This window comes from Dermacentor albipictus, chromosome 1 (assembly GCF_038994185.2).
Source record: "Dermacentor albipictus isolate Rhodes 1998 colony chromosome 1, USDA_Dalb.pri_finalv2, whole genome shotgun sequence".
Taxonomy (NCBI): Eukaryota; Metazoa; Arthropoda; class Arachnida; order Ixodida; family Ixodidae; genus Dermacentor; species Dermacentor albipictus.
This window is the reverse complement of record NC_091821.1, coordinates 362,837,405-362,858,968: the sequence shown is the minus strand read 5'-3', so window position 1 is coordinate 362,858,968 and position 21,564 is coordinate 362,837,405. Positions and strand designations below refer to the sequence as shown.

The following is a 21,564-nucleotide window of genomic DNA, read 5'->3' as shown; positions in this document are numbered from 1 at the left end:
GCAAGGATTGTGCATGGACAACGTACATTGAAAGCTTGTAAAGCACCTGCGTCACCTCGTAACCGCTGTCGTCCAAGCTCTCTTTGCTAAATGTGAGTTCTACAGCAGCACCAAACGCAGCCATTTTGCGAAGCAACACAATGTTGTGTGTATCAACCGGATACCGATTTCGCTTCAAGACGGAAGTGACACGAGCTATTTGCGCTTGAATGCACGCCTCGGTGGCGGAGCAAGTGAGAGCGATCAGGCATGGAGCAAGTTGATCTGAAACGACCAGCGGAAAGCGCGAACCCACTCCAGATTGACCAGCGAAAAACACCATCAGCTCGTGCACAATGCCCCAGTGTTGCCTTTCACTGCTTTAAAGAGTTTATTTCGGTTTGGATGGGGGACACCTGCCTCTCAGCGTCAGCCAACACTTCGTTTTTTGAGCTCAAGCTCCTTGAAAGAAGTAGCGGGCATGCTTCGTTTCTCGTTCATTCCTGAATGCGTAGGTCGTTTCTGTTCTTGTCTTCCTTCCCTCATGCGTTCGCCCTGTGCAGTCAATCTTCAATTTTTAAAACTCCCAAGGAGCCGCGAAAACATCGGAAAAACCGCGCAGTTCGAAAAAATGAATGCAAGTCTCTTACTGCCCTTAAGGGCTCAAATTGCCACAGGCACATCCGAAAAGGCCTGCGAGTATACTTATTAGGCATATCGGTGCTCTTAGTGTCACATGAGATGGCGGGTGGATGCGTGTACAATTAAGGAATACGTACTGTTGTCCCACGACAACTGCCGCTTCTTACACTTGTTATGCGTCACCACAATACTTACGCGTATGCTTTTTAACATCGCTGTATTGAGGCAAAGCTGTATTGAGGGAACCGGCATTATGCAACACGTCATGCTTTCCGAGTTTCAAAGCCAATCGCGAGGACCACAAAGATGGAATCGATGTCATTGCTGACAGTGGCGAATTCTTTCAATGAAAAACAGGGTGCCGAACGTCAACAAGCTTAATAGCGAACGTGGAAGCAGCTAGGCCTAGCGTTTGCGGCGGTGGTGGCTTTCGCTGCCAGCGGATCTGCGCGCGAGAGCGCCGGTTCGAGGCGGCAAGGTAATCAAAATGGCAGCGGTGGTGGCTTTGATTAATGCCGTTTCCAACCTGCAGTCAAGGCATAAAGTCCGGAAAATCGGACGGCAAGGGGTTCTTGTGTTCGAAATTTCAGACATTCTTATACATTCGCTATATGGGGTACGTGGTGGTACCACGAAGCTGTCTGAATTATCTGGCGTCCGGAAAGTAGATCGCTGACCATTGTCAGGATTGGGGGCTCAATCCCATCGTCCGTGGTCCTTTGCCAAGATTGGAGTACGGCATGAATTCGAAGGTAGCTGGCCCATGCCGTCGTCCAACTTATTTACGCTGAGATCGTTGATGAAGTGAAGAACTGCTTCTCATCGAGAACGAGGAAGAAGGGTTTATTTACAGAAATTAAATCAGTCTAACATGACTGCTTGAGAAAAAGAGTATCAGTCCAACATGACTGCATGAGAGAAGTGACTCAGTCTAACATGACTGCTCAAGAGAAGTGTCTCAGTCTAACATGACTGCTCAAGAGAAGTGACTCAGTCTAACATGACTGCTCAAGAGAAGTGTCCTCAGCATTCGCACAACCACAGTTTTTATACACTCGATCCGCCGGTCATACGACGCGGCGACTGTTCGTTTACTCATCACCAACTCGCCGCTGCTCTGCAGATCAGTTTACAGACACAATGGCACACACATTCCGAAGCCCAAACGACGGCGTTGGGGGGTTGCCGTTCCGGGAACTATCGGTGCCGATCGAGGGTCGCTCGTTGTTCTGCACCACGCCGAAGCGTGAGAAGCACAAAAATACGTCGTTCCCGCGGCAGCTTGTCCATGCGTGTCAAATCAGCTCCGCGTTGGGGAACTCCGGAATCATTGTTCATACACCGAACTAGTTCCGTCACAATGTCGAAGGGGCTGGAGGAAGGAGGCGGATTTCACCACAAAGGCCGCTTCTTCGAACGCCTCCCAGCTGCAGCGACGGTGAGGGGGAGATGCGCGTCGTGTCGCCCTGTCGTAACTGTGTGGCAATCTTGTTTGGCAGCTCGCCATTCTTAACACCGTACACTGGCAACTCCTCCAGCCAATGACACAGCATCAAAGATGATTCGTTACGATCCTTCTCTGTTACTTGAGCGAGCATTGCCGTGATTTTGGTGCCCTTTCGATAAAATTACAGCTAATTTTCCCTGATAGAGGCACAAATTCGCTGAGTTTTCCCTCAGTATATCCAGACTATTTAAAATCCCTGAGAATTCACGGTTTTCCTAGTTGGTAGATACCCTGGAGGTAGTTACCACACTGACGCACGGCTCTCTCCCGCCTTTCATATCCGCTAACGCACTGAAGCCACACGGGGGGGATGGCAAGGGAGCAAGGCCCCACCCAAAAGTTGGGCATTTTCATTCGTTTTTTTTTTTCCTTTACGATGCTACTTCTGCATCGGTGTCCTGCGGTGCTCTCTCGATGCGAGATGGGCACTCGGGCACCAAGAGGTGGGTCATTTACAGAGACCAATCAGCACATTTGGCTGTCTGATCATCTGGCCGATGAGAGGGCACGATGCGGCACTCCATAGCGGCCATGGTATCTACACTACGCAGCACACCAGTGCGATGGAGGCCACACTGAGCAGATATCGACGCACGTAAGTGGCGTTTGTCGACAGGAAGTGCAATGATAAAATACTTGTGTATTTTTCATATATTTAACTCAACATGAGCTATTACAGTATTACTAAGAATATTCTGGCAATCATGAAATCAGCCAATAACGGTTGGCAGGCTTGGCTGCTTGCGACGTGGCTGCATGACGACATTGCAAAATTGTGAGAGCAAGTGGTTTTGTACAGTTTTTGACACGAAACTGTAAATTACCTGCTGCATGCTGTGCATTAATATTTGGCTCGCATGTTCAAAGGACCCTCGTCTACAGATCAGCATGTTTTCTTCTTATTTTCAACAAGTATTTCAGGGCGCTTTTTAGGGATCATGACAGCCTCAGCTTGTCATTTGCAGTGATAACTTCTTGGCTTATGATAAGCCTACCTGGTCATGCATATTTCGCCACTTCATTAATGGCTTGTTTTGTGCAGAGGCCATAAAACTGCTTTTTCTTTCGCAACATAGGTGGCAGAAAACACTCTGTATAATCACTACTTTTACCGAGTGCCAGGATCCCCATATCTGTGATGACATTCTACATGACAGAAAGTCAGAAGTCCTGCATTGTGTGTGCCACCACACCACAGTTAGCCTCCAGTAGTTCACTCTCAGCAGCTGTGAAAATTCAGTTTTGTTAGTTTTGTGCCAGGACGATAGTGCCAGGATGTCAGTGTAACATCACATGGTGCAAATTTAGTTTTCATGTTCTGGCCATTGCTGTCCAGAAAAAGGTTTTCAAACTTCATAGTAATTCTGTCTTTGACTTTTCTTGAACACAATGCAGTCTATCTTTACTAATAAAACTTAGCTAAATAAAACTTAATTATTTACACCTGCGCAGAGGCCTTCAAAACCCATGGCATCATGGCACGCTGGTGTGGGAAGTTCAAGGCAGCATTGCCAACCGGAATTTTGTTTTTCAGCCTTTCCTGGTTTACCAAGCATCTTCTTATAGTAAAAGTGCTTTTTTGGTACGTGGAAGGGTAATTTAGCAATACAGGTTAAATAACCTTTCTCTTTAGTACCACTTAAAGTCCCTCGAATGCCATAAACCTTCAACAGCAACGGTGCAGGAAAGGGTAGCCAACTTACTGCCCTCGTCCTCCTGCAAGGGGTTGGGTAACTCCCCAAGAACTTCAAGGGCTTCCTCAGGCGTGCATTTGTTGCGGATGCAGCTGGCTAACCGCGCTGCAACAGATGCTCCGGGTAGGTCATCTGCACAGAGAGGAGGTAAAAATGATCAGATCCCACACACTGTGGGAATCGATGTAAGCAAAGCATTCCGTGCTGGATGCTTTGATTGACGATAATTAGAGGTGACGTTGACAGCTAAAGCTTAATTTCTTCAACGTTTAGTCTAACACGAGAGTGGTGAGTTGATGTTAAACGTTACCTTGTGGGCACCACGCTGTTTGTCTGCGTAGTGGTGTTTGCTTGAGGCGTTGTTGTGCGCCATATTTCATAACCTCTGAGAGGGTAGAGCATTGTCATTACTTCATAAGGCACATCGCATCATGGCAGAAGTATTAAACTTGCATTGGCTTATGGGGCTGTACGTGCCAAAACCACGATCGGATTATGAGGCACGTCGTAGTGGCGGACTCCGGATTAATTGTGACACCGTAGTGTTCTTTAAAGTGTCCAGAAATCTAAGTGCACATGCATTTTCTATTTCGCCCCAATCTAACTGCGGCTGCCGCGGTTGGGATCAAATCCACGGCCTCCAGCAATGCCTTAGCCGCAAAGTTAATGCGGCGAGCACAGAAGTGTTGATTTGATGGTTGACCGCTTCCATAGTGTCGCCTGGACCCTGCGGTGCACTTTAAATAATGCGGCTCTGCTTCTGCACGCCCTGCGTAGTTTGTCTACTTGACATATTTAGCCATGTACTGTATCGTGCCTTGAACTTAAGCTTATCTAGTTTTCCCGCAACCGCCGTCGTATAGTAGTAGGGTTGTCGTAGGTAAGTATTGCAAGGTCACAATAACACTGCTGCAACAGTGCAGAAAAAATTGCCTATATGTATCTGTGGTACTCCGTTTCCCAGTATCATAGCTACCAACCTGTTAACCTTAAAATTTCTAAGAACCCATGAACATGACACAAAGAGGGACAAAGTAAAAATCACACTTTTTCTTTAATTATTCATTTTGCTCTGTGTATGCTTTAGGTTAACTCAAAAAAAGGGCAAATCAACCCCGAGTCGGTGGCGGTAGACATGCGTTTTCCCTGCAAAGTTTCCAGAAGGTCGGTGACAAATATGACTTTTTAAAAGAAAAAGGAAAGCAGCATAATTTTCCGGTGAGACTGATGCAACAATTTTGTTTAAATGTGTGCAGTGGTTGCATGGCTTATGAAAATTTCTAAGAACCCATGAACATGACACAAAGAGGGAAAAAGCAAAATCACACTTTTTTATTTATATTTTTGCCTTGAGCACATGCCTTTTGAAGGATAGAAACACACTTCATTAACAGCAATTAACATTAAGATGCATCCCGCAGGCCGCAGCAAACATAGAACAGCAAAGACTGATAAGCAACACACTGTTTTAGATCACAGTGACTTTTTCAGCAGCTTTGTTATTGCCCATTTTGCCTGCCTCAAGAGCTAGCTTGTATAAGCTTGCTTGAAGCAAGCACCCCTCTGGCGTCCTTTCACCGTCTTTTTTCTAATGGAACGTTCAGAGATCAACAAGCATGACTTTTTTAAGAATGCAGTTTAATTTTCGTAAATTTCAATCAACATTTGTAAAATTGTAGAATTAGCCAAAATTCAAAAATTTGGAGAATGCTTAAGCTTTGCCTTTAAGAGTGGAACGTGATAGCATTCAAAGATCCCCAAGTGCTTCTCATGCTTCCCCTGCAACTGCAGCTTATGTAACCGTAATGTTTACTGGGAAACACTGGCGGCAAACACTATGCATGAAGTCGAGCTTTGTGGTTCTTTTTTTGATGGTTTGCAAGGAACCGGGGGGGTGCTGTACCACTCCTACTAGACCTCAAACAGTAGCTGGAAAATGCTATCAGAATTACGTTTTTTTGTATATTCAAATTACAATCCAACGCTATCGTGTCTGTAGGTCATGTGTAAGTCGTACTTGGCAATTTTTTCTGATACATTTTACTATGAAAAATTCAATTATTTCAGTAACTTCTCTGCACTACACGAAGGGCCTGCATGGTTAGGTATGCGTGGTTCGGAATGATTATTCCCGAAACGGCAGTGAACGCTGGACGCAGGATGCCAGATTTTCTACGGCATGGGGCCCTTAACGCTATTGCATTAAACATTCGGGAGTGCGTATGCAGAATGCTTGATTGATGTGAGATGCGCTTACACTATATTATCATCTCAAGCAAGTCGCGAAAATCAGTAAGTGGCATTCACCTGACCCCTCCTTGCCAAAACGGTAGTCAGGAACTGGCTTTGCAGGCACAAATGGTGCAAATGAGGCCGGCACAAGTTCCACCACTCGCTGGTGATAGGACAACCTGTTGAGCAATGACAAGGTGTTGTCTGGAATTCTAGATGAAAGCAGTATCAAATGAAACAGTACGCCTCACACTGAAACGCCGTATACTGGGTTTCAACAAATGTAATCTGTTCAAATGCAACCCTATCCGAGGCCACATTCACCTGGGACGAAGCCATGGCACAGCAACCACTTCAAACAAACATGTTCCCCCACTTCAGCCTCAGTGCTTAAAGTCAGGGGGCCTGACCCCCCCCTCCATGTTTTAAGGAGGGGCTCAGCTCCCCCCTCAACGAGTCAACTGTAGCACTGCTGCACACATTCAACAAGCGCTTGAGATTATGTTGTTATCCATAGTGCCTTGTGCAGGGCAATTCTAACTCTCCAATTTTTTTATTAATGATTTAATCATAAATAATGAGCTGATATAGCATGAGCCAAAATGGGAAAGTGGGTATTGCCATACTGCTGCATGCATTTTTCCGAGGCACTGCACATGACAGTCACTACCCTTGTTCAACTAAGCTTCTTGGCACAGCATACTGCTTCATGAGCCACCTGAGCGTGAAGCTACCCGCTCGTGAATTATTGAAAGATCACCTTTGTAGTTACTTCTTGGGTGTTACACCTTGGGTGTTACTCTCTTGAAGGCAGGGCCATCTGCTGAAAAGGTTACTAACATTATTTTTCTTTCATTCCTCATATATATGCGCAGGGTGTTTCAGCTAACTTTAGCGAGAGTTTAAAAATATGCCGACGCACTCCACGACGACGCGACCAAATGCATCTCGCTCACTTTTCTATGTAGTGTGTCATGCTATTTTTTGTACTTTGCTTAATTAAATAATTAGTCAAGATTAATTAATCAACATTCGAAGCAATTAAGTTATGTAACAATTCCAATTAGAAACTTGTAGAGCGTTTTGCAAAACGCCCGATTAGACAGTTTCTAACTTGTTATCTATTAAGTATTCGTGTTTTTCAGCTTATTGTGGATTGAAATTGGAGTTGAATTATTCATTATAGGGTACAGGTTATAAAAAATAATAATATACAGAGGCCCATGAAACACAAAAAAATACAATGCGGCATACTCGCTTGTGCGCCGTGATTGCCAGCACTCCCAAACTGTCCGCCTACAAATCAACATAGCATCTAGCAGGGTGTGCTGCCACCTAAGAGGCAACAGGGCAGTGATGAAGGCGTTGGCTGTGTGATTTACGCTAGCCATGTGCTTCCCTCGTGGCAGTTCATGATAGCGATAAGCAGACGCAACAGCAGCACATCTGGCTGAATGCTATGTTCGTTTGTGTGTGTGTGGAACGCTTGGGAGCAGGGCAATCATCATGTGTAAACGGGCATGTCACGTGGTGTTTTCTTTTTATTTCGCAGGCATCCGCAGTAAGCTGAAAACACTAATACTTAATAGATAGAAAGACAAAAATTTTTTATTCAGACGTTTTGCAAAACACTCTGCAATTTTCGAATCGTCATTTTTTCCTAGATTCGTTGGTTCAGAAGTTGGTTTGGTTAATAATTCTTGACTAATTATGTAATTAAAGGCGTGAAGACATTGAAATTTTCGCTCATGCGTTCTTCGATTTAAGCGTTGCATAATGCTTCAGGAAGCATGATACACACCGCGGGATTCCTATATACCCAATAAATAATTTAATAGCAACATTATTATATCGAGCGATTTCGGCTTCGGGCTCCGGGTGATGCTATGACGTCGTAGGAGAGGAAACGCAACACGGCTTGGTCACGTGGGTCACAAAAAATAGTGACGTAAAACTATGCTGTGTCGTCTGCTCGCGCATACGCGTGCCCTGCCAGCAGAGGTAAACAACTGGCGACTCGAAGTGCATGTCGCGATTATTATAATTATTGCGAAGAGTGACAACAACGATAAGAAAATATTGCGGGTTGTTAGAGTCGGTAATTTATTGCTAAGCACCGTCAGCTTTAGCTTTGAAGTGAACCGGAAAAGGCCTAGCGACGATATCGCTAGGCCTTTAGCAATATAGCAATGGCAGCGGTGAGGCTGCCGTCGGTGCTAGAGTGACCACTCCTCGGTCGCTGATTGGCAGCTTCGCCGTACAACTGCCGCACAAATGATTGCCGGGCCCATCCTCTCTACGGCAAGGAAATCTAGCCATTCACAAGCAAAAACGCCGTCGCACGGCGGCCCGCGTACGGCGAGTTGCCATGCCGGTAACGTGGACGGGCCTTTACACGTTGAGAAATGCCAAGCGAACAAGAGACCGCTCTGAGCTGCCAAACTATGCAACTCGCAGATGCTACGTCGGCTGCTCTCCGCTACAGCACAGTGCATGTCTCGGTTAGCCAGGGGCCAGGGTTAGCTCGGTTACAGTGTTCTAGAAGCCTGTAGCATAGAGAAAGGATTTTTAATACGACAGAAAGCTGATCTAGTTGGTAAGGATTCATAATGCAGAGAAGGGGTAAGGCGTTCAAACACAGACACAAGAGGAGAAAAGTGGACACGAATGCCGCATATCCTAGTCCCTTTCGGAGCCGGCCGGCTAGTGTTACACTCAACGTCTAAAAGGCCCGTCCACGTTACCGGCACGGCAACTCACTGCACGCCGCTTGCCGTTCACGGGTTGCCGTGCGACGTTTGTGTTGTCCACTTCTCTCCTCTTGTGTTCGTGTTTGCATGCCTTACCCCTTCTCTGCATTAAGAAAGGATTTCTATATGCCTGTAGCTCGGTCATAGTGGAGGCTATCTATGCTCGGTTGCTCGGTTCAGCTGGCTCCATCATCAGCATTTCATCGCTACTGATCATACATCAAGTTCTTGTGCTAGTTTGCTATGACGTCAATATTTTCATTCCTCCGCTGTGACGTCATAACAGCTGCGCCAGCGATAGGTCTCGGCCACGAGAAGGAGCTTCTAGCAACTTTTTGGAGCTGAATTAAAATTATTTTGAAATATTTGCAGCGTCCAATACCTCGTTGTGGGTGTCCTCGCATACAGAAGCAGCCTACAACAGGCTTTTTATGGCCTCAAAATTTGGTGTCTCAACCCCTTTAAGCAAAATACAAAAACATAGCGTGACACACTACATACAAAAGTGAGCAACATGCACTTGGTCACGTCGTCTTAAGAGTGCGTTGGCATGGTTTAAAATATGGCTAATGTTAGCTGAAACACCCTATGTGTGTGTGTGTGTGTGTGTGTGTGTGTGTGTGTGTGTGTGTGTGTGTGTGTATATATATATATATATATATATATATATATATATATATATAAGAGGAACGAAAGAAAAATAATGTTACTAACTTTTCAGCAGATGGCCCTGTCTTCAGGAGAGTAATCACTACAATGAAGGCAGGACCACACACACACGCAGGGAGTTTCAGCGAACACTTTAAAAAATTCTTGAAGAGGCCCTGAACCACCCCTCAGAAATAACATAGTCCACAGGTAGCATACGGTGCTGTGAACATCTCAGCCACATTTTGCTGTTGTACATGGAATATGGAGCTCGCAAACAGATTGCGAAGTAACCTTTCTCTCCAACGCTCTCTTTTCAACAGAAGGCCCTGTCCTTACTTTTCGGACGCTTTATTTCGTCATTGGACGCTTTATTTCGCCACTCCCTTAGACAAATGCTATTGACTGATAGCTGACATCAAGCTTTGGTCGGCTACATGGCGTAAATTCTGTGGCTGCCGTGGGGTGCCGCCATGAGTCCACTGGCTAAACACACTGCGGCTCGCTGAGGACAACCGCGTTGGGCTTATGTTTGGCACGTTGTAGGCACCAAAGGCGGAAGTCGTGGTGTCTCCAAAATGAAATTTCAACTGCGCGCCACGGTGACATTTAGAAGGCTGAGCATTGTGCACATGCCCCACTGCGCTGTAGCCTTCGCAGTGCAAGACATTGAGGAAGGGACCATAGTGGAGGCCATGTTTGACTAACAATAACTCCGCTTCTGCTGAACGCATTGAAGTACTTTTTTTGCGGCAAAGTATTTATGAAATAACCTATTTTCACTTCAAATGCCTTTTTCCACTTCGATAATGAGTGGTTCGGGGCTCTTTAACAGGTTGTCTGTAGAAGATAGCACAATTCTAGTTCATGAGGTGGTCTACTCGCAGCTGCGGACACTACTTGCACAAGAAAAAATAATGCATAACCGACTACTTGATAAAAACTCACTGGTTAGCTTTTTACCTAATCACCTTATGGCTCATATTGCAATTTAAAATTATAGCTGTGGAGTTCACAAGGCAGATCCACTTGGAATGAATTCTGAGGATGACAACAGTTTCGAGACATTAATTCCCGAACTTTGTGGAGAAATGCACTGGCATTCCAGTTACTTTAGTGCTTGAATGCATAAAACGTTTTTTTAAGAAAGTAACTGGAACGCAAATACATTTCTCCGCAAAGTTCAAGAATTATTATCTAGAAATTGGTGTCATCCTGAGAATTTCTACCAAGTGGATGTGCCTTGCAAACTCCACGGCTAGAATGTGTAAATTGCAATATGGGCCATAATGTAATTAGTTAAACATTAATCAGTGAATTATTGTTAATTAGCCAATTATGAATTTTAATATTATGTGCAACTAATGCCCACCTCTTCAAGTAGACCAGATCATGAACTAGACTTGTGATGTCTGCCACACAAAACCTTTAAAAAATTTTGAAAGTGTTCGCCGAAACACTTGGTATATATACAGGGTGTCCCAGCTAACTTGGACCAAGATTTTGAAAGAACCTATGCATTATTCAGAACAGAAACTGCAAGGATGTTGTTAGCATTTATCTAAACTTACAGTACCATTTTTCTTTCTTGTCCTTTTTTTGAGTAATTAGCTGAGATATATTAACTTTTTAAATATAGCTTGATATGTTCAGGTGTCAAAAGGAAAGTTGTGGAGCTTCACAAATATTGCCCAACCCAGGTACTTACTCATTAGTTCAACAGTTCCAAGTTATTCTATCTGCTAGTCTTAACAGCAAAATCACAAGGACCACAATATAAAAAGTACAGGTGGCAGTTCTTTTGGACTGCTACTCTTCACGAATAGAAGAGAAGAACAACAGTGGCAGCCCTGCCATAGAGAACGAGAACATGATGTATTTCGTGCTTTACAAACAACCAGCTCTTGCCTGAGACAACGATGTAACGCCTGTCGCAAAAAGACAGCCTTGGGATGGAGAGGATCCAGAGAGACAACATCAGCCCAGTCGTCCCAAGTCCAACGAAACTGGAAATTGCTCAGGTGATAGGCAAACCAGCTGCAGAACCTGGAGGTGAGGGGAGCGGGCTAATCACTCGGCTGTCAAGTCATCAGAAGTGCCACAAAGCCCTTTGAGCCCATCAGGTCTACCATGTGGCAAAGAATTAGTGTGGCTTGCTTCATTTGAGCATGAGTCCAGGCCTGCTTTGGCACTGAGGCAAATTTCATGAAGAGACAGTAACAGGCAGTGGCTAATTTCCAGTTGTGCTGCACTAATGTGTTGTTCCCATATAAACTGAGCGACTCACACTGTCCTTGGAGAGCCTTCTCTTGCACAAGGCCATAATTTATAAACACAATTTGCCAACTGTCATAGTACTATTTCACCATGTCAGAACTTAGTAACATATGCTGCATTTTTCTAAACTTACTATAGACCCTCTTTAATCATACAGATTATGCTTTACTGCCTCATGTAGGTCAACTTTGCTACAAGAACAGCCCCTCCACCACGCAAACATCACAATCTGCTCATATCAATTAGTTTACTTGGCTGAGCTTGCAATGAACTGCTTATGCAGCGATACTTGGCCTTGTCTGACAAAAAGAGGTGCCTGGCAGTATTCCAGTAATATTTTGTGCGAGGTGAACCTAGTAAATTTAGCCAGTTTGATCCTCACAGTAAAACCATCACTAAGCCTAGAATAATGCCACTCAAAATGCACATCTTAGTTGCAGCCAGTTGATTAGCTAAGTAAATTGTAACTAAATTGGAACATACAGGATGATTATAAAAACCAAGAATTCTCCAACCACCTTCTACAAACAAACAAACAAGCAAAGAATGGGACACTTGCACAGCCTTGCAATAACAATCCAATATGCAGCAAAACTCCACATCTGCTCAAATCTTTGTTCTATAGCTGCTGCCTTAATCTCCTGATGGCATCCCTCTCTGCAACTGCCGGTTTCAGGTGCATCACACAACTTTTCGTTGGCATGGCACAGCTGTTTCTCCCACACCTGTAAATACTCTCCTAATAAACGCTCTCAAATTACCCGTTCCCACTTATCAAAAACACTTTCAATGCACATATCTATACAGTAAAAGCCCACTGATATGATTTTCAAGGAACATCAGAAGAAAAATGTAACAGCCTGGAAAACATAACAGTGAGGACAGCCCCAAATCGCCACAGCAATGTCAAATACAACTCTGAATAGCTGCCACTGCAGTTATTAGATGTCTTTCTGCCCATACTGTGACTAGAGATGGCACGTGCTCACGTGTATAATTAAGGAACACACACTATGTTCTGTGACAGTGGCCCTTTCACCGCAATATCTTGTGCATGCTTCACTGCATACCATAGCCTTATTGCGGTGACGCTGACTACGAAAATGCCACAACACACACAGACAAGTTTTAGGTTAGGTTAGGTTTAGGTTAGTTTACCGGGACTTACGATCATGTAATTCCTGCTTTCTGGGGCGGCGCTTGACAGGCTTAACCATGAGTATACATTTATTGTCTTCATAGCAACTGCAAGGGCGAATTTGTCTTTGCACAGCTAACTTAGGTGACCAGCACATTCAAATGCAACGTAAGATATGGGAGCATTACAATATAGAGACATATCAAATGGGAATATAATAAGAGTTAATGGGCTTTAGGTATGGACTGTGAAAACATAACAAAGCGGCCAAGAAAATGTAATAGCGAGGGACATATAAACAAAGTTCCACTGTATACAAGGTTTTGCACTAAAAGGTCTTGCATTAAGTCCCCGCACAAAATCTCTATCATCATGCTTACAGTGACAAGCTTAAAATTTATTTAATGTTGAATTCCAATGGCGGAGTCGGAGCAAGTTTTTCTGCTCATTTTGGAGCAGGTTTGTTCCAATGACAGAGTGAGGGTGAGCGTAAGGTGTCCCAATGAGAGAGTCAGAGTGGATTCAGAGCGGGAGTCACTCCGTGGAGCAGAAAAATTGCTCCGCCAAAATCGGCGGAGTGGACCAGAACTCTGTGTGACGTATTTCCTTTACCACGTTTGTAAAGCGTTTGTAATGGCGGAGTCGGAGCCGTCGGCTGCTCCGACTCCGCCATTTGAATTCAACATCAGTACCGAAGGAGGTGTTTTTACAGCCTCCATAGCACTTTCCTGGTGGCTTGATTAAAAATTCCATCAGCACATTTTTTAAGGTATGTACATTATTCCTAAACGTTTTTGACCTCATTCAAAAACCCACACACAGCTACAACAATCAATTCTAGATACAAGATAATTTTCCACAACTTGGCTGATTAGCTTGAATTTGAACCAAAGGAGATAAACAAAAATGGACCTAATATTCGAAATAAGCACATAGCATAGCATGTAACAAATAACATAGCATATCTCTACAATTTTTTTAGTGCAATACCTCTAAGAATAAAGATTTTCAACCTTTTTGGTCTAAGACCTACATCCCCCCTTAAGCTCTTTTAGTGGCAGGTAGACCTAGTTATGTTTTCTCGGCTGTAGATGGCACAATCATGCATGACAAACTTGGGGAGCTAAGAACAAAATAAAAAGGGGGGCTCACCTGTCTAAGCAGTCAGTGTTCATGGTGTCCAACTGCTCATAGAGAAGTTCGACAGCTTGCGCAAGCTGGAAGTCAGGGCTGTCAAGTGTAAACGAACCTTCCAAACAGCTTGGACACATAGCAACATATTTGTTGAGGTTGTCTGGATTTGCGGCTCTCAAACCGTGTTCCAAGAAGCCCATAGATTCTGCAGTTGTCCTTTCATCATTTTCCATTTTTCTTCCTTTTTTTGTCAATTTTCTTCCTTGCCTTGTGCAGAATAGCAGACCAGACCATACTAGCTCGAGCTGGCCTCTCTGCTTCTCTACAATAAATTCTCTCTCTTCTTTGGTTCCCCCCCCAACAGATGCATCGGCATAGCCACTGATCACTCATCTTTCTTTTGCCACTACAGCGCTATTGCCTGCTTGTTAGCCCCGACTCTTCACATTTGTAGAGCTGCCACCTTTGTAGCAACAAAAAACTTCCCTGATTATTCTGGCTTTGTCACAGCACTACCTTGAGCTAGTGTGTAACAGTAACAAAACATTGAGACACTGCCCAATTGTTTGTTGGATTTCTTGCATGAAATCTAAGAACATTATATTGTGAATATCGCTGTTGTGACTAACAAAATAAGCTTCAGTTCTCGTACCCCAAAGCATCGCTGGAAACCTCGAGCATTATCGCAATTTTCTAGGTGAATTTGCAGAATGCCAGTGATGTGAAAGTGACTGCAATAATTCAGTTGCAAACCCACACTTTGCTTATTCATAACTAAGTGCACCAAACTGCCAGTTGAAGAACACAACACCGTGACTAGCAAGAAATTAACACCAATTTTGTAGCCATTTAGCAAAACACAGCAAAAGGTATGTGAATGAGCTTCCTGGCTATTGGCAAAGTATAAAACAGTAAAATTATCTTGTTTCCTTAACCGAAATTTGTTTTTTCATATTGCTAGCGGCTATCGTACACAAAACTGTGAACACAAAACATATATAAACGAAAATCATGGCCTATCAAAGGTGCAAATCAGAATCTAAACAAGTCTCACACAAGATGTTCAAAACACTGTCAAGAGGATACGACTTGGGGCAATGTGCTCGGTTGCAGCTTGCATAGCTCCAGCAGAAGGGAACCGTAGAATATCTCCAAGTGCCTGGAGGTGGGCAGCCGCAGCAGCTCACCAAAGATCACCTGCAAAATGTGAAGAAATGCGGAACCGTGCCGTATTCTCCACACCCTTTAACCCATTGTGGTCATATACTAGTCCCCTCCCGACACAAGCGCATGCTCACCATTCATTCGAGTTGGTAGCGCCAGATTTCAGGAACTTTCTTAACTGATAATTGGATTGAATAACTTTAATGAGAGGTCCTGCGAGCTACGGGACGCAAGGTCCCATAGAGCGGGCTACTCCCACGTTGGGACCGGGAGTTGTAACTCCCTGGCCGCATCGTGGGCTCGCTGGACGGCCCATAGCTGCTCCGCCAGGTCCGTGCTGCATAATGCTTCTTGTAGCCTGGCGGAGTCTTGATCCTTGTTTGCGTGGGTCCGACCACACAGCCAGAGCAAGTGATGTATGTCTAGTGTGCTATGGCAATTTTCGCAATATGATGTTTTGTATAGGTCAGTCATGTAGTGATGTAGTCTGTTCTGCGTGGGATACGTGTTTGTTTGAAGCATTCTGAACGTGAGGGCTTGAGGCCTGGTGAGCTTATTGTGAGGTGTGCTGTATATTCTGCGGTCTAGATAAAAGCGCTTTGTTATCTCGTTATATGTGGAGGGAGGGTCCCGATTCTCGCTGGGATGGTCACGACCAGAATAGGTGGCGTCGCGGAGGGTTAGGTCTCGCACGCTCCTGTGAGCCATCTCATTGAGATTGCGAGGGGCGTCCTCGATATCTCCGAGGTGTGCCGGGAACCAGCAGATGGTGTGATGCTGCAGCGGTGCGGATCTGTTGATTATTTGTAGAGCTTGGCTTGCAATTGCTCCTTTCTGAAAGGCTTTGACAGCCGAGCGTGAATCGCTGTAGACGTGGGTGGTGGTCGGGTCTGTGAGCGCGAGTGCGATAGCGACCTGTTCTGCTATCTCGGACTTGTGGGTCTTGACTGTGAGAGCGTTTGTGACTTGACCTTGCGTATTGATCGTGGTGGCAACGAAAGCCTTCCTGGTCGGGTATTGTGCCGCGTCTACGAAACAGGCTAAGATCTTCTTATTTTCGCGCAGGATGAACGATCCGCGTGCCAGCCTTCTGGGTTGATGGTGCGCGGGGTTCATGTTCCGTGGGAGTGGGCGAACCGTGTAGGAATTGCGTGTGTCCGTCGGAACGCTTCGATATAGTTTCTCCATTACTGTGGTGTCATGACCTAGTTTGGCTAGGATTTCTCTACCTGGTTTGGTTCCAGAGAGTCTTGTCCATTGAGCCCGTTCTTGAGCTTCGGCGATTTCTTCAAGTGTATTGTGCACCCCCAGTTGTAGCAGGAGCTCTGTCTCGGTGTTCTTGGGGATTCCCAGCGCTAGTTTGACTAGCTTCCTCAGTTGTACATTGAGTTTTTCTTTCTCCGCTACCTTCCATCTGTGCATGGCCGCCTCGTAGGTGAAGTGGCATAGCGCAAAGGCGTGTGTTAGCTTGAGCAGATTTTCTTCCTTAAGGCCGTGTTGTCTGTTTGCCACGCGTCGTATGAGATTTAAGGCATTATTCGACTTCGTCACGATCTTCTCCACTGTCGCGGCGTTAGAGCCGTTGCTCTCAATGAGCATTCCAAGGACTCTGATTTTGCTGACGTGTGGAATGGTTCCTCCGTCTTTTGTTCTGAGAGTAATGGAATGTGCGTCTCTGATTTCGTTCTTTGGCTTGGGACCGCTTCTCGATGGTTTGTAGACGAGGAGCTCCGACTTCGAAGGCGAACACCGCAGGCCGGTGGGAGCAAGGTATTCCTCGATCGCGTCGATCGCTTGCTGCAGAGCGCTTTCAATTGATCCCAGGCTACCTCCGGGGACCCAAAGCGTTACGTCATCTGCGTATATCGTGTATCTGACGTTCTCGATTAGATCCAGTTTCTTGCCTAGGCCGGCTAGCGCAAGATTAAAAAGCGTCGGAGAGATGACTGAACCTTGCGGTGTGCCCTTGCCACCGAGTTTGTATTTCTGGGACTTGATTTCCCCTAGACGGAGGGTGGCCGTTCTGTCGCTCAGGAACGATTTTGTGTAAGCGTAGAGTCTCGTGCCGAGGTCGAGGTTGGAAATCGTGTCGAGTATGTAGTCATGTGATAAGTTATCGAATGCCTTTTCGAGGTCTAGCCCTAGGATTACTCTCGCGTCTCTCGTGTCTGCGTCAATGATCTCATGCTTGAGGAGCTTCATGGCGTCTTGGGTGGATAGTCCGGGTCTAAAGCCGATCATTGCTGCGGGGTAGACATCTTTTTCTTCGAGATGCCTCGAGAGCCTGTTTAGAACCGCGTGCTCGGCTACCTTGCCGACGCAAGACGTCAGCGAGATAGGTCTGAGGTTATTGATGTTGGGCGCCTTGCCAGGTTTTGGGATGAGCACGATGAGGGCCGTTTTCCAATCTTCGGGTAGGGCTCCATTCCTCCAGATTTTGTTGATTTCCTCTGTGAGTGTTTCGATGGAGGTTTCGTCGAGGTTTCTAAGTGCCTTGTTAGTTACGCCGTCCGGCCCCGGCGCTGACTTGCTGTTTAGGTTCTGAAGCGCTGTGCGTATCTCTTCGGTTGAGAATTCCCGATCTAGCTCTGGGTTGGCTTTGCCGCGATATGCTTCGGCGGTCGTGCCTATAGCATTTTTGGCCAGAGGGAGGTACTTGTCGGCGAGACGGTCAATGAGCTCATTTTCAGTGGTAGTTTTGAGTTCCTCGTGCATGATCCTGTTCAGCGTATGACCCTGGTCCGCTTTGGTTCTGGTTCTGTCTAAAAGATGCTTGAGCAGTTGCCACGTCGTCCGGCTGTTGATGCGGCCGTCCGCAGCGTCGCACACCTCGTTCCATTGCTGGTTAGATAGTTGCGCGCAATATTCTGCAATCAGCCGGTTGAGGGAAGAAATTCTTTTCCTCAGCCGTCGATTGTGTCTTTGTTCTTTCCATCTCTTGGTGAGCGATTGTTTGGCTTCGAGCATGTGAGCCAGTCGGCTGTCCATGCTTTGAACGGGGAGATCTGCCTCTATTTCCTTCGTGGCCGCCTTAATGTCGGCCTTTAGTTGCGACGTCCATTGTTCAATTGATTCATTGCCTGTTCGGCGTTCGTGTCTGAACTCGCGGAACTTGTCCCAGTCGACGTACGTCATTTTTCTGGGTTCTCTGGATGGGGTGTCAATCGCTGTCTCAACAATGTGATGATCGCTGCCCAAATCCTCGAAGAGGTTGTTCCACTGATAGTTTGGAACGTTGCGGACGAAAGTGAGATCTGGCGTTGTGTCGCGGTTGACCGAGTTACCCGTTCTTGTGGGGTACGCGGCGTTCGTGATGAGCGTTAGGTCAAGTTCATCGGCGTCGTTTAGTAAGTACTTCCCCTTGGCACTGCTGGCGACGTATCCCCAGGCCGTGTTAGGGGCGTTGAAGTCCCCGGCCACGATCATGGGGTTGTCGCAGGCACGGTTGCGGGCGAGCTGGAGTATTTGCCTGAATTTTTGTGCTCTGTGCTTGGGGCTGCTGTAAACGTTTAGGATGAATATGCTCTTGGCGTTCTTGGCTCTAGGGAAGACTTCCGTGAGAATGAATTCGCAATTGCTGCGGTCGTGATTAATTTTGTGCGTCTTGTGAGCTATCTTGTTGCTGACCAACGTGGCGATACCTCTACATTTGTGTTGCGGTGTCGTTGCGGTCACGTCATAGCCGGATAGCGAGGGTGTAGCGGTATTTGTCTCTTGTAGGAGAATGACTTGGGGTTTGTCTTTTTTGGCTCGAATGTATTGTTGCAGGGGGGCCTTTTTGCGGACGTAGCCCCTACAATTCCATTGCCAAAGGCGAAACGTTTCAGTTGGCACAGCCATCTTTGTTGTTGGCGTGCGGTGGCCTTTGTGAGGCCACGTTGTTGCTTTGTCTATCGAGCGGCAACGCCCGAGTAGACTGTGACGTCACAGACGGGTGGTCTGCCATTTCTAGCGCGTTGAGCCTTGCCCCATGGATGTTGATCGTCTCCATCATGTGATTGATTTGTAATGTTATCCTGTCGTAACCTTCCTTGAGGGTCCCTACCGTCGTCGCAAGTTTGTCTTGTCCTTCCTTCATTGACGCGATGGTAGTTGCAAGTCCGCCTAGCAGGTCCTTGATTTCCTTAATGTCACTGTCCGTGCCCGATGGATGTGTGTTTGTCACGGCTTTTCTCTTATGCGGATTACGCGTGGATTCCGCGACCGGTACCTCTACTACCATGGCTTCTGATGGGGCTTCGGTTTGATTAGAGTCGGAGGGTGGTGGCGTTTTGAGTTGTCTGATTTCCTCGACGAGCTGCGTGATTGTTTGCCTTAACTCTTTGTTTTCGTGTTCTAGTCTCTTAATCGTATTAGCTATTTCTACTTGCTCTGGCCGTGCCATCGGACTCACCTGGCTGGCGGCCTGCTGTTGGTGCTGATGTTCTTGTCGCTCCTGTTGGTGCTGCTGAACCCGTTGGGCCCACGTCAACCGATCCTCACCGCCAACTCGTGGGCTGGGGGCGAATCGTATCCTTGACGAGGATCTCTGGCTTGGGTTCCTGGAGCGTCCTCGTGATCGTGACGACAGGCGACCGCGGTTCCTCGATCTCGAGCGGCCCCGCTCGCCGGATAAGCAAGCATCTGCGTTGGCGGCCACGTTGTCGTTGATGGTGCTACACTCGGCGTTCTTGAGCGGCGGGAAGTCGTGCTGACTCAGGGCGATTGTTCCTGATCTCGTGGTGCTTTGACTTGCGTTTGCTGCGATTCTTCTTTCAACTCGTCTTCTTCGGACGACGTAGGGGAGTTGGAAGCGGCTCGTGCATTCCTTGCTTGCCGTGACGTGATTTCCCTCGCAGAGCGCACACTTGATCGAGGTGCACACATGATCTGCGTTAGGGTTAGCTAGTCCACAGCCTTTGCAAATTGCGTCGTCGGGCGAGGGGCACACGTCCGCACGATGGCCGAGTCTGCCGCACACATGGCACATAGCGATCTGCTTGCGGTAAAGAGAACACTTGATCAGGGCATTGTCGTATCTGACATAGTTCGGGACTCGAAAGCCGTCGAAGGCTATGATGACCGTGCCAGTTTCCTTGATTCTCTTTGCCGCCAGAGCGAGCGGGTTGCGTGGGTTGACGATCTTGCGGTTTATGGAGTCCTGCGTCTCATCTAGCGGAACCCCTCTTATAACGCCTTTGCACGTTTCGTGCGGCGCCGTCCTATATGCAGTGGTTTCAAACGTTTGCTCTCCTATGGAAATGCTGCGGATCCTGAGGTATTTTGCTGCGTTCGCCTCGGACGGTGTGCTGACCACCATGATGTTCTGCTTCAAATTGGGGCATATCGTGTCCTCGCTTCGCTCGTTAGGTTCGATGCAAGCAGCCATGCAAATTGCTTTGGTGACCGTAAGTTGGCCTACCTTGGCTATGTTGATACCGCCACGTATGCGAATCACGATTTTGATATCATCTTGGGGCAGCGCGGGCATTCTGCTTGCTTTGATCAAGGAGTTTCTCGCTGTTGAGGCGGTTGCGTTGTTATTTCCTCCCTTTCGCTGGTGGTTAACGAGGTTGGGCTGGCTCAACGCAGTCTTGATTACTGACGGGCGCGGCGCCACGATAGTCCACCCAGCGTCTGCGGTGAAGTCTTCCGGGCTCATGTCTTGGCCATTGACTTCGTATGCCATCGCTGTAGGATCGTTCTTGGGTGGAAGGCTCGTTTGTTGTGATCGCTGGAGGCCCCCACCGCCGGGGTGGGCGCGGGGAGGTCTGGGGTCGGCGACGGCTTGGTCGGAGTCGAGACGGGCGTTAATGGCGGCGGCCGTGCTCGCCGTTAGGCTTAGAGCCCGAGGCGGGGTGGCGAGGGATGAAATCACTCGTAAAAAAGTACAGATGTCACGCACTTGCCGAAATGTGGTCTCCTTAGGTAGAAAAGTACTTCAAGAATCTGATTCCGGGTAGAAAAGGCACAAAACTGGGCAAAAGACACATTTAAATTGGCGAGAAAGCGAGAGCTGGCGCGGACGCGTCCGCAGCAAGCACATGCTTCTTCTTCTCAACTGATAAGCGCATTTGGCAATGTCTCCAGATGAGGGCATTTTGTTTCTTTCCCCTCCCTCTATGCTTGAAGGAATTTTCATATGATTTGTGCCGTGAAGCATTGACAGGACGGCATGTATGTTTTATGAATGAAATTCACACAAGTTCAGGGAATCGGAAGATAATTTTAGGGCCATGGATAATATATTTTGCCTTCATATGGTCAGCAAAAGTCATTGGATGAGATCACATTAGAAGAAAGGGACAATGTCGCTACAGGCCTGCAGTGCAAGAATCGTGGCCTCCATCTAGAGAGCTTCAAGCACTGCCACACAGTGTTCGAGTACTGTTGAGAGCCTCAGGAAAAAATCAATATTCT

At 46.7% G+C, this 21,564-nt stretch overlaps 1 protein-coding gene across 1 annotated transcript in view; it reads right to left on the bottom strand.

The window, feature by feature from the left end:
• Nucleotides 1-21,564, bottom strand: part of Cbp80 (Nuclear cap-binding protein subunit 1) — an 82,717-nt gene that overhangs the window by 33,808 nt on the left and 27,345 nt on the right. Inside the window, exons 13-17 of the mRNA XM_065443531.1 lie at nt 15,088-15,198; nt 14,020-14,084; nt 11,361-11,498; nt 6,130-6,233; nt 3,832-3,954 (exon numbers count right to left, since the gene is read on the bottom strand). Of these exons, the coding sequence (XP_065299603.1) occupies nt 3,832-3,954; nt 6,130-6,233; nt 11,361-11,498; nt 14,020-14,084; nt 15,088-15,198 (541 nt within the window). The remainder of the gene's footprint in view (nt 1-3,831; nt 3,955-6,129; nt 6,234-11,360; nt 11,499-14,019; nt 14,085-15,087; nt 15,199-21,564) is intronic.